Source organism: Sinocyclocheilus grahami, unplaced genomic scaffold, assembly GCF_001515645.1.
Source record: "Sinocyclocheilus grahami isolate Dianchi unplaced genomic scaffold, SAMN03320097.WGS_v1.1 scaffold1415.1, whole genome shotgun sequence".
Taxonomy (NCBI): Eukaryota; Metazoa; Chordata; class Actinopteri; order Cypriniformes; family Cyprinidae; genus Sinocyclocheilus; species Sinocyclocheilus grahami.
In genome coordinates, this window is record NW_015506594.1 from 15,593 (window position 1) to 28,448 (window position 12,856).

Consider the following 12,856-nt stretch of genomic DNA (forward strand, 5'->3'; position numbering starts at 1 on the left):
CTGCAGTTGGAGGTCTCTCAGCTGGAGGGAAGTCTGCAGCAGCCCAAAGCGCAGTCCTCCATGTCTCCTTATCTGGTGCCAGATACCACAGTTCTCTGCCAGCACCTGGGTCTGCTCAGACAGCTGGCTGCCAGCGGCTGCTTCATCATCATCATCCCTCGCACAGGTCAGCCCGCATGTCTCCTCCCGTCTCCTAATGAGAGTTTCCACAGTTGTGGGAAATCTGGAAATGGCAGGGGATTTAAAAATGGTGTTTTTCAAGTCTGGAAATGTCATGCAATCTTAATTAATTAATTCATTTCTGTAGTGAACACATGTTTATCTGGCTAAACTCTGCTGATCAGCAAGTTATCAGTGTTGTTATTGTTAACTAAAACAATAACACACAAAAAAAAAAATTCATTTTTGATGATTAAAGCTGAAATTAAACATATTTAAAATTTTGATGAAAAACATAAATGAATAAGTTTAAATTAAAGTACTAGAATTACTCAAATTGTAATAAAAATAAAATAAAGCTATATTGAAATACTAAAAAACAAATAAAAATGACACCAGCACATAACAAAATTACTGACAATAAATAACTGAAATATAAACAAATCCAAAATACTAATAAATACTATAATAGTATATAAATAATACTAAAATAACACTACTAGTTATTGTGTATAAGATGAAATAAAATCTGTTTTAATATTTTATGAAAAACTTATGCTTAAACTTAAGAAATGGGTGCTTATGATGTAGTAAAATGACTGAAATAAAAAATATATATATATATATATATATATATATATATATATATATATAAAACACGCATTGTTATTAGTTAACTATCACTAAAACTAAAAATAAAACCATAAAAAACTTTGTTACTCGAAATATATAATCTTGAACTGAAATAAAATAAAATAAAAATGACTTTTTTTATTTCAGTTAAATGCCAAGGCACCATTTCTCATTTTCATCTAGTTTAATTAAAATAATTACAACAAAAACTGAAATAATTAAAAAATAAAAACTAATAAAAATGACAATAACATACAACAAAATGACAATTTTAAAATGAAAATGAAAACAAAAGACATAAAAATAAAAAAATGAAATCAAAATATTACTAAAAACTATAATAGTATCTCAATGATACTAACACTGCTTTAATGTCACATATATAATTTTAATTTTTAGAATATGCCAAATGTATATGTGTATATGTATAATATTTATAATATGTACTTTTTATAATAATATGTATATATAATTTTTTTTATAATTTTGACATTTTAATATAATAAGATATATAATATGTAACACTATTATTACATTATAGTAATCAGATTATAGTAATCTCAAGCATTGTGAAGCGATATGAAAACTTTTTGTGATGAACAGACCAACATTTAAGTCATTTACAGAACATTTTTTTCTTGGTTGGATTTCCCCAGCAGTATGCTCTGCATGAAGTTGAACACAGTGGTGTGTTGAGGTGACTGATGTGAAAGGCTCCTTAGTTCTGGGACCCAAATGTCTCTTAAGTGTTTATCAATGAGCAGAAATCAAGCAAAATGCACATGCAAATGCATCCAGACGTGCTGTTGAAACATTAGCCGCAGCTAACAGCATTGGCTCATGTGTTTGAAAAGTCAGTCAGCATACACGCATTTACAGTACATCACTCACAGACGCAACATAATGAGAACCAGTTGAAAAGAAACGTAAACTACTGAACTGCAACTTTGGCGACCCGAGCATATGAGATATTGAGTGTTTACCAGAATAAACTGGTCAATCAGTTTCTTTATGTCTGTTTCCCCATTAAAAGCTGAATAATATCCAAAACTTGTGTTAAACAATTCACAGCGTAAGCAAAAGGCAGTTTAAAGAGCACGCTAATGTGTGTATTTTTCCACACGTTTATGTTTTACTTCTACTATTTACTTCAACTCCCACACAGAACAAAACCTTCATATTTTCCACATCAAAACCTGGAACCTCTGACCTGCGCTGACATATGGAGAATAATCTACAGCGTGTGAATGTGCCGAGAAACACAAACCCAACTGCATTTAGGTGGAAGCTCTTACAGATTCAGTATGTTGTTTTAGAAACACACTTGATCTCACATGTCCAACCGAGTAAAAACATAAGAGTTATTCTTAACTTTAGCGTTTTTATCCAAGAAAAAGCATGTTAAGCAAACTTTGAGGGCCAGTTTTCATCAGAGATATACGGGATGCTCACATTCACATGCTCAGATTTATAGAGCGATGTTTTCCACTGCCGCTCGCCAAGATCTGCACGACTGAGTCAGTCCTCTCACACTACTGCCGGCATAATGGAAAACACGAGTGTGGGATATAAAGGTAAGATACTAAAGAGCCTGCAAAATGCAATAATGATCAGTACTGATTGACATTATATAGCTTGTGAAACACCATATGGATAAATGAGCTATACGGGCAACACAAGGTCAAATCTAGCATGCAACATTTCCTGATCCTGCAAAAACTGCATTAGATATTCAAATTAAAGTATTTATACATTTTTTCAAATTTACTAAAATAATATAAAACTAATTTATTTTTTAATAATATCTAATTTTATCGAATTAAGATATACAAGATATACACAGTGTATATATATATATATATATATATATATATATAATAATTTAATTCAATTAAATAAAAATAACAAAAAATTGTATTATAACTATTATTATATTATTATAACTTTATTATAACTATTATAATTGGAGTCAAAACAATATAAATTAGTAAAATAATATAAAATATATGCAACAATAATGACTTTTTTGATGATGTTATAATTTATGATTATATGCATAAAAAATTTGGGGTCAGTAAGATTAAAAAAAAAAAATCATTCATTTATTCAGCAAAGATGCATTAAATTGATCAAAAGTGACAGTAAAGGCATTTATAACGTTACAAAAGATTCTATTTCAAATAAATGCTGTTCTTTTGAACTTTCTATTGATCGAAGAATCCTGAAAATTAAAATGCATCACAGTTTCCACAAAAAATGAAGCAGCACAAGTGTTTTCAACATTGGTAATAATCATATTAGAATGATTTCTGAAGATCATGTGACACTGAAGACTGGAGGAATGATGCTGATAATTCAGCTTTGCATCTCAGAAATAAATTACACTTACACAGCTATTTTGAATTGTAATAATATTTCACATTTTTACAGTTTTTACTGCATTTTTGATCAAATAAATGCAGTCTTGGTGAGCAGAAGAGACTTCTTTCAAAAACATAAAAACATTTTATGTTATATTTTTGATGGTAGTGTATATAAAAAAATAAAACTACATTTTTACATAAGATAATTATGTAAAATTATCTTCAAGTAAATGAATATCTAAGCACCATCTGATACCATCAGTGTAACATCACAGTACTTCTTTGTATGGGTGGGAAATCAAGCCTCCCTCAGACAAAAAAAAAGGGACTTTTCCCATCAAACACCCGGTTTTACATCCTCTCTTATTTTAAAGAGCTCATAGAAGTCTTTTTCTGGTTGTGCAGAATCCCGTCTGAGCTGGTGAAATACACCTCTAATATTAGCCTAACCCACAAAATCGATTTCTTTACACTAGAGCAGCAGGATGTGGCCGTAACCCTGCTGTCCTCAAGCTTCTCCATCATTTCTATATGAATCTTTAAACATGCCGCCCATATATCACACTAATGAGAGAAACAGAGAACCATTTCAGATGTGTCTACACTTAAAATTACTCCCTTATGGATTGAAAATGTAAACAGCGGGTAAATATTTGGTTTTCAGACTAATCAGGGAGTGTTTGTAATGTTACCGGGCTCTGCTCCTCGACGTCTGACCTGAAACATGAGACTCAGGCTGTATATGGGAATCTGGCCGTTTATACTGTGAATCTTTCCTTAAAGTTCATTTTTATCTGGGTGTAAAGTTCATCCATGCCGGACGCTGTGATGAAATCTGGAGTTCAGCAATTCTAGAAATATTCTGTGGTTGTTTAACTGCATCACTTACAATTACTTTTACAGTGATGCATTTGCCAGATGCTTTTATTCAAAGTGACGGGCATTGCATTGAAGGTGCAGTATGCATTTAATCAGTTCTTGCATTCCCTGGGAATCAAACCCATGACCTTGTGTTTTAAAAAGCAAATGTGCTACAGTTATTCTTTGTTTTAATGCACATTTTTGTCTCCCAATAGCATGAACCCAAACACACATTTAAAGGAATAGTTCACCCAGAAATGACTATTTGCTGAACATTTACTCGCCCTCAGGCCATCCAAGATTAGGATGAGTTGGTTTCTTCATCAGATTTGGAGAAATATAGCATTGCATCACTTGCTCAGCAATGGATGCTCTGCAGTGAATGGGTGCCGTCAGAATGAGAGTCCAAACAGCTGATAAAAACATCACAATAATCCACAAGTAATCCACACCACTCCAGTCCATCAGTTAATGTCTTGTCAAGAGAAAAGCTGTGTGTTTGAAAGAAACAAATCCATAATTTAAGGCATTTTTAACTTCAAACCATCACTCTTGGCCAAAATATGAGTCCATAATCCATAATAACACTTCCTCCAATGTAAAAGTCCATCTCCTGTTGTCTCTCACATCAAAATCCACACACATATAAATGTGTGTAGAGCTGTTTTGGCTTGTAATCGGTGCTTGATCTGTGCAGATTTCTCTCATGATTCAGACAAGACGACTTCACTGGAGGAAGCGTTATGGACTGGTATTTTTTCCAGAAGTGGCAGTTTGAAGTTAAAAATGCCTTAACGATGGAACTGTTTATTGAAAACATGCAGTTTTTGTCTTCTCCAGATGTGAACTGATGGACTGGAGTGGTGTGGCTTATTGTGATGTTTTTATCAGCTGTTTGGTCTCTCATTCTGACGGCACCCATTCACTGCAGAGCATCCATTGCTGAGACACTGATGCAATGCTACATTTCTCCAAATCTGTTCTGATGAAGAAACAAACTCATCCTAATCTTGGATGGCCTGAGGGTAAGTACATTTTGAGCAAATTTTCATTTTGGGTGAACTACTCCTTTAAAAAAATACTAGTTAAAATCACTCCACACTTTTACTCTCCTGACATCTCTGATGCACAGGATGATGATCTGTTGCCAGGATTATAATTGCTAATGTTGGCATCCCACATTGCTATCAGCAGACCATACAGAAAAAAACAACAGGTCATCACCTAGCAACCACTCAGAACAACCTAGAAACCACACATCGACATTCTAAAATCACTCAGAACCTTAGCAACCACACAGCAACACCCTGACAACCACCTGACCGTGTTTAAAGCCCCGTTCACACCAAGAACGATAACTATAAAGATAACGATATTAGCGTCCACACCAGCGAATGATATCGTCCGTTTATTCTAAGCGCACATGTGTCTGCCGCTTTAAATTCTCGAGCTCATTACAGCAGGATGGATTCTGATTGGCTCTCAGTGTTTTATCGTTCATCAGCTGGAAAAAAATTGTTTTGAAAGTGATCACAACGATATCATTCCTCTGTATCGTTATCGTTATAGTTGTGGTGTGAACTACGCTATTCTTTAATATTGAGAACGATTTTTAGAACTATATCTTTATAGTTATCGTGCTTGGTGTGAACGGACCTTTACTCACTCAGAAAATGTAAAAATACAGTTATCCATTATGGTTTATAGGTCAATTGAGAGCTACTCACAGATAATTTTTAATTGGTTAAAATGACAAACTTCTTGAACAGTCAGAAACCTTGATGGTCAGTAATCATAATACTGAGCCGCTCTAAGCTTCTGCTGCGTCATGTATGATGACCGATGATCACGTATGATCACAGATCACTGTAAGAGGATTTGCTGACATGTTGGATTGACAGAGGGATGTTTGGATGGGATGTGACTATAATACGCCAATATTAAAGGCTCAAATATAGGGACGACAGACTAAATCTCTCGGTCTGTCCATCAGGTATGTTTGTGAGCTAACCGAGTGAACAGTTCAGAGCGAGGTTAAATTTGTTTGCTTAACCTAATCAGCCTCAGTTAAAGAACTAACAGAAAAAGAGCAAACTAATTAACTAGTCAGTTTTTTTCATGTGTGAAAAGCCAAATTAATATGATAATTTCTTTAGGAAATCTGATCAAATATTACAGTAAGTGGAACAGTAAGATTCTAAGCACGAAGAAATAACATATTTATATAATGTATATACAGTACATATTGTCTGTTGTAATAATAATAATAATAAATGTATATAAATAATAATTCTAATGAAATAAATTATTATTATTCAGAATATTTGTAATAATGAAATATATAAATATATAGCAAAAATAATACTTAAATTATAGATAGATAAATACACAGTAATTTCTCAAAAGTGTTCATGAGATTTACTTTAAAAAGCTTTAAACACTCTGTTTTGACATATGGATGGGTGGCTGATGGTAAGTGACTGTGCAGGTGGATCTGTTCTGTTTTAACTGGAGGGACGAGCAGACGAACCCTAAAAGCACAATCTGCTGCTCTGCGAGTCGTCAGACGTTTCTTCAATAATCAAACACCTCCTGCCGCTATCGCTGGGTGAAAGATGACCGCCCCGTGAGCGTCAGGCCTCGGCCCAGCTGGCCAGATCTGTCAGCCGCATTACGCCACTGCTGTCGGTACACAAGCGGCCGTCTGCTCGGGAACGCCAGCGCTCTCCTTCTGTTCCCACTGATCCACTACAATCACTTACAGAGCTTCCCGGTGCAAACCGTCCATTCACAGCAAATCAGCTCCAGAGCGGCATCATGCTAACAACACTGGATAATGGAGCGACTTGAGAACAAGAAGTGGAGTGGAGTTTTGACTGCTTATAAGAGTGAGATCTTAAAACTCAGACATATCCCATCCAACACAATACATCATGTGAGTAAAGCTGAAAAAAAGCAGCAGAAAACCTGCTATTAGGATCCATCTTGGGTGATTTATTCAGCCAAAGTAATCAATTTCATATGGAACTATGAGTTAATACTGAAAATGTAACATCTTCAATCATGGCAAAATAAAATAAAATAAAATATAAAATATAAAATAAAATATAATAAAAAATAAAAAAATAAAATAAAAATAAATAAATAAAATTAAATAAAATTAAATACAATAAAAAATTAAATAAAAATTATTATTATAAAAGTATTACATTTCTATAAATTAATACACAATAATGAAAAAAATCTAATCAAATCTAATCTAATATATTTTAGAGATCTAGCTTTAAAGGAAAACAACTATCAGGAAAAAGTGGTAAATGGGATGGATGTTAATAGCAGGTGTAGACAAGGATAGGAGGATGAACAGAACAGATCACTGATACCTTCTGGGAGCTCCGTCCTCATACGGCTGGATAATGACCACCTTGACGGAGATGGAGGTGCGCAGCAGGTCGATCATCTGCTCGTGGGTCAGCGTCGCCACCGCCACCTTACAGATCTCCACCAGCCGGCTGCCCTGACGTAAACCAGCCTTCCAGGCGTATCCGAACGGCTCCACGTCAGCCACGATGCCCTCGAAGTTGACGTGGAAGCCGAGCTGACCGAGACCGTTCCTGCGCAAGGTCATCTCTATGGTCTCACAGCCACGCGTGACCATCTGGAGCAAGACAGAGAGACCGAGAGAAATCAGCCTCCTGACCTCCAAACCAGCAGCCCATCACTGAACCAGAGGAAAGCAGGAGTGGACGGGCAGGTGAAGGGTTAAGAGTACATATAGGAGAGTACATTGATAGCTAAAAGTGTATTTCATAAGTCGGCGGAGCGGGAGGTTTGGTGAGTCAGTAAATACTCTGAGGAGAGGCTGATCTGTCTTAAACGCTTTACCGTAATAAGCTGAGCTAGTGAGAGTGACTCACTGTAACTTGATTTCAACTGTTAGTATTAGTTAGTAGTCAACAAATACAGTCATTTTAATGAACTGATTCAGTGACCGACACATTAGTTTGAATGAACAGCTTGAGTTTGTTTTCATGATTCACATGAGCTGTGAGCTTCAGACTGGACTTCAACGACAACATTAATCTAAAAGCTGACTTCATTTTTAACTGGTATCCATTCTTCTGAAAATGACTTTGAATGGGCAAAGAACAACAAACACACTCCAAGACAGCAGCTAGAAGCAAAGAAAAGCATCAAGTGAGCGAGCTGCAGTAATCCTCAGAGGGATCCCACACACGTCTGTGTCTGCGCTAAACTGCTTTAAAAGAGCAATCTGTTGTGCTGTCTGCCAGAGCGCCTCACATTACAGCCCCACTCTCAAACTCTCGCTGAGGAGGTGCTGACACACACGCAGTGAAACCAGGAGCAAGTGCTGTCAGTCCGGCCGTAATGCTGAGGAGCTCCTAGACTAACGTGAAAGAGAAACACACACGCAAACAGCTAGTATGAGCCGAAACCATGACATTTTGTGGCGAACACGGTGTCAAAACTAGCACTACACAACAAGTCTCCAGTATTGAGACATTTTTGCACTCACGAAAGGCAAAATATAGTACAAAATGACAATAATCACGGTCAGTCGCAATATATGTGATCCGTGCTGGCAAAATGAGTCAGAATGCGGACAGGCTAATTTTGAGCTACAGGCAAAAAAAAACAAAAAAAAAAAACAAGTGGAAAAAGTCATTTTTGGTCGAATTTGAGGGTTTCACAAAAATGTAGCCCTCGTCTAGCGATCCCAAAGCTCCAAATAGTAATTAAAAATCTAAAATGTGAGCCTGGAGCACAAAAGCAGTGTTAAGTCGCTGGGGGATATTTGTAGCAATAGCCAACAATACATTGTATGGGTCAAAATTATAGATTTTTCTTTTATGCCAAAAATCATTAGGATATTAAGTAAAGATCATGTTCCATGAAGATATTTTGTAAATTTCCTACTGTAAATATATCAAAACATAATTTTTGATTAGTAATATGCATTGCTAAGAACTTCATTTGGACAACTTTAAAGATGATTTTCTCAATATTTAGATTTTTTTTGCACCCTCAGATTCCAGATTTTCAAATAGTTGTATCTCAGCCAGATATTGTCCTATTCTAACAAACCATACATCAATGGAAAGCTCATTTATACAGCTTTCAGATGACGCATAAGTCTCAATTTAAAAAATGTACCCTTATGACTGGTTTTGTGGTCCAGGGTCACAAATTATCTTTATTTGTATGTTTTCTGAGAGGTGCACCTTTTTCTCTGCTCTGCTGCTTCCCCTCAGCACAAGTTCGGTAGAGTTATAAAGCGCAGCGTTCCAGCTTTGTGAATATTCACAGTGAATTCTCGATGGCATGAGTCTGAACCAGCGAAATCGACTTCAAACGGGTGTAGCTCAGTTATTTTTTGTCCGATTCCAACAAATAATAATAATAATGAAGAGTTGGATTCTCATGCTAAACATGACCAAAGTCTCAAAAAATGAGTTGGATGTATGACGGAGTATTTCTGTGCCAAAGACACTCCTTCAGGGTTTGTATATGGGTTGGAAAGGTTTTTTATTTATTTATTTTTTAAGTATGGCTCTTCATGATGTCATGAAGGGCAGAATTCTTCTTCAGGAAGAGCACACGCACACATCAACCAGAGCGAGAGCAAGAGCAGCCCATCAACGTGCTTCAGTCGGGTTACGGAAGTCGTTGGCAGCGCTGCACAGGACTTGCTCGACTATTTTGTTTTAGGGTCAAATGGACATTTTTCACCTGAGGTTCGAAGCCAGATTACAGGGGGTAAAAATTACTTTAGAAAGATGGCAGCATCAATATATTTTTTTTACACAGAGATTGGTTGGTCTATTAGTAAAATCTGTTGACTTGAGCAATCTTTGTTGCATTATATGACAGTGGTGACCATTCAAAAATGGGAAAAATAACTTTTCAAGTTGTTTCTCCAAAGTTTGCATGCCTGTAACTCAAGAAGTTTTAAAGATATCTTAATGCCCTTTTAGATTTTGGGTCTTAATAAACTTTCCTTTGGGCATCTTCATTTTTAAGGCTCTATATGGTTCCATTCCAGCAATATTGGGATCTTAAGATGGCTCCAGGAGTAAAAAGTTGAGTAAGTAGTTCACATTTTCAGTGGTCAAAAACCAAATCTGCGTTACTTTGCATTCAGCTGATTCTTTTTTTCTTTTAAAGAGGAAGGTCTGAAGAACAAATAAAGTTGAAACTAAAAATGTATCTTGTTTCCCAATATCAAAATAACTGCACAGAACATACCTGTCTGAGTGCCATTAATATTCTTTTTTCCAAAGTTTGCATGACTGCAACTCAAGAAGTATTAATGATACCTCAATATGATTTTAGATTCTGGTTCTTAATAATCTTTTCTTTTGGAATCTACATTTTCAAGGCCTTATATCGTTCAGTCACATAGATATGGGATCTTAGTGCAGCTCCATATTCAGATTGTTGAATATTACCCATTTTCAGTGGTCGAAAAACAAATGTTGATCACTTTGTATTTAGCTGATACTTATTATATTTAAAGGGGAATGTCTGAAGAAAAAAATAATGCTGAAACTCGAATTGTAAGCTTGTTTCCCTCAATCAAAACAATTGCATAGAACATACATGTCTGAGTGTTACTTGCTTTACAAGTAGTGCTGGGCGGTATGACCAAAAATTTTATTCAGAAAAACGGTATTTTTCTAAATTATACCGGTTTCACAGTACATGACGGTATTTTTTTTTCATGCGTGACCGGGTGTTAACCATATTTTCTACTGATTGAGAGGAAATACTGCAGTATATTGACTTAGAATGCCCTATTTTACTGTCATGATGAGTGAACTGTCAAAAAATACTACTAAATAGTGACTAAACACGACCCCTTTTAATACATGTTAACCAGGAGTCACTCTCATTTATAATCACGGCATCGTCTGATAAAATCAACATGCATCTACACTAAAGAGCGGCTATGCGGTTGTTTTGGCTATATTACTTTTTTGTGGATGAGTTCTTCTGTGTCCTCACGTTCTATTAGTTCTACAGCTTCAGTTTCTGAACTTTCACGCTATTCTGGTTCTTAATAATCTTTTCTTTTGGAATCTACATTTTCAAGGCCTTATATCGTTCAGTCACATAGATATGGGATCTTAGTGCAGCTCCATATTCAGATTGTTGAATATTACCCATTTTCAGTGGTCGAAAAACAAATGTTGATCACTTTGTATTTAGCTGATACTTATTATATTTAAAGGGGAATGTCTGAAGAAAAAAATAATGCTGAAACTCGAATTGTAAGCTTGTTTCCCTCAATCAAAACAATTGCATAGAACATACATGTCTGAGTGTTACTTGCTTTACAAGTAGTGCTGGGCGGTATGACCAAAAATTTTATTCAGAAAAACGGTATTTTTCTAAATTATACCGGTTTCACGGTACATGACGGTATTTTTTTTTCATGCGTGACCGGGTGTTAACCATATTTTCTACTGATTGAGAGGAAATACTGCAGTATATTGACTTAGAATGCCCTATTTTACTGTCATGATGAGTGAACTGTCAAAAAATACTACTAAATAGTGACTAAACACGACCCCTTTTAATACATGTTAACCAGGAGTCACTCTCATTTATAATCACGGCATCGTCTGATAAAATCAACATGCATCTACACTAAAGAGCGGCTATGCGGTTGTTTTGGCTATATTACTTTTTTGTGGATGAGTTCTTCTGTGTCCTCACGTTCTATTAGTTCTACAGCTTCAGTTTCTGAACTTTCACGCTTAGTAACACATACAGCTGTTCCCTCACCACAGTGCAACAGTGAAAAGGGACGCCTTTCAAACAGTGCCGCGTTCCCAACGTTGTTTAAGTGACATACACCGATATTGCGGTATTTTAAAAATTCATATCATAACATAAATAAACACCGGTATTCGGTATGAACCGGTATACCGCCCAGCACTATTTGCAAGTATTTTGATTATCTAATCAGCCAAAAAAAGTAAAAAAAAAAAAAGACTTTCAAATTTTTCTATTTATGTATAGGCGTCCCGGTCTCACTGCCAGGACTTGAGGTGCACCGCAGATGGCCAAACGGGACGGCAGAGGCCCAGATGGGCCGTACAGCAGACCTGTGCCTTCTGACAGCTTCTGGGCCGAACCACAGCATCTCATCCAGAACAGACGAGCACATGCAGCAGATCTTAGCAGCCCTCTGGAAAAACACATCCTGCTGAAGGTGCTCCAAGAGAGTTTTTTTGCCATGCAATGTGGTTTGGACGCAAAACATTCTTCAAAATGTTCCAGTGAAAAAAGTACGTCAAACAGGTTTGGAACGACATGAGGATGACTAACATTTTTAAAAAAATCAATGGCTCAAGAAGGCTGCATTTATTCGATTTAAAATACAGAAAAAGTAATATTGTGAAATATTATTACAATTTAAAATAACTGTTTTCTATGTGAATATATTATAAAGTGTAATTTATTCCTGAATTTTCAGCATCATTACTCCAGTCTTCAGTGTCACATGATCTTCAGAAATCATTCTAATATGCTGATTTGCTGCTCAAGAAACATTTCTGATTATTATCAATGTTGAAAACTGCTTAATAATTTTGTACAATACAATTTTTTTTCAGGACTCTTTGATGAATAGAAAGTTTAAAAGAACAGCATTAATTTGAAAATAGTGCTGTCAAACGATTAATCGTGAGTAATCACATCCAAAAAAATCAACGTTTTTGTTTACATAATATAAATATATATATGTGTGTGTACTGTGTATATTTATTATGTTTATATAAATACACACACATGCATGTATATATTTAAGAAAA

General features: G+C 35.6%; 1 protein-coding gene across 1 annotated transcript in view; it reads right to left on the bottom strand.

Moving 5' to 3' along the window:
* The window catches only part of LOC107570098 (signal-induced proliferation-associated 1-like protein 2), a 54,452-nt gene that overhangs the window by 7,531 nt on the left and 34,065 nt on the right, over positions 1–12,856 (bottom strand). Inside the window, exon 8 of the mRNA XM_016256298.1 lies at positions 7,400–7,674. Coding sequence (XP_016111784.1) covers positions 7,400–7,674 — 275 coding nt within the window. The remainder of the gene's footprint in view (positions 1–7,399; positions 7,675–12,856) is intronic.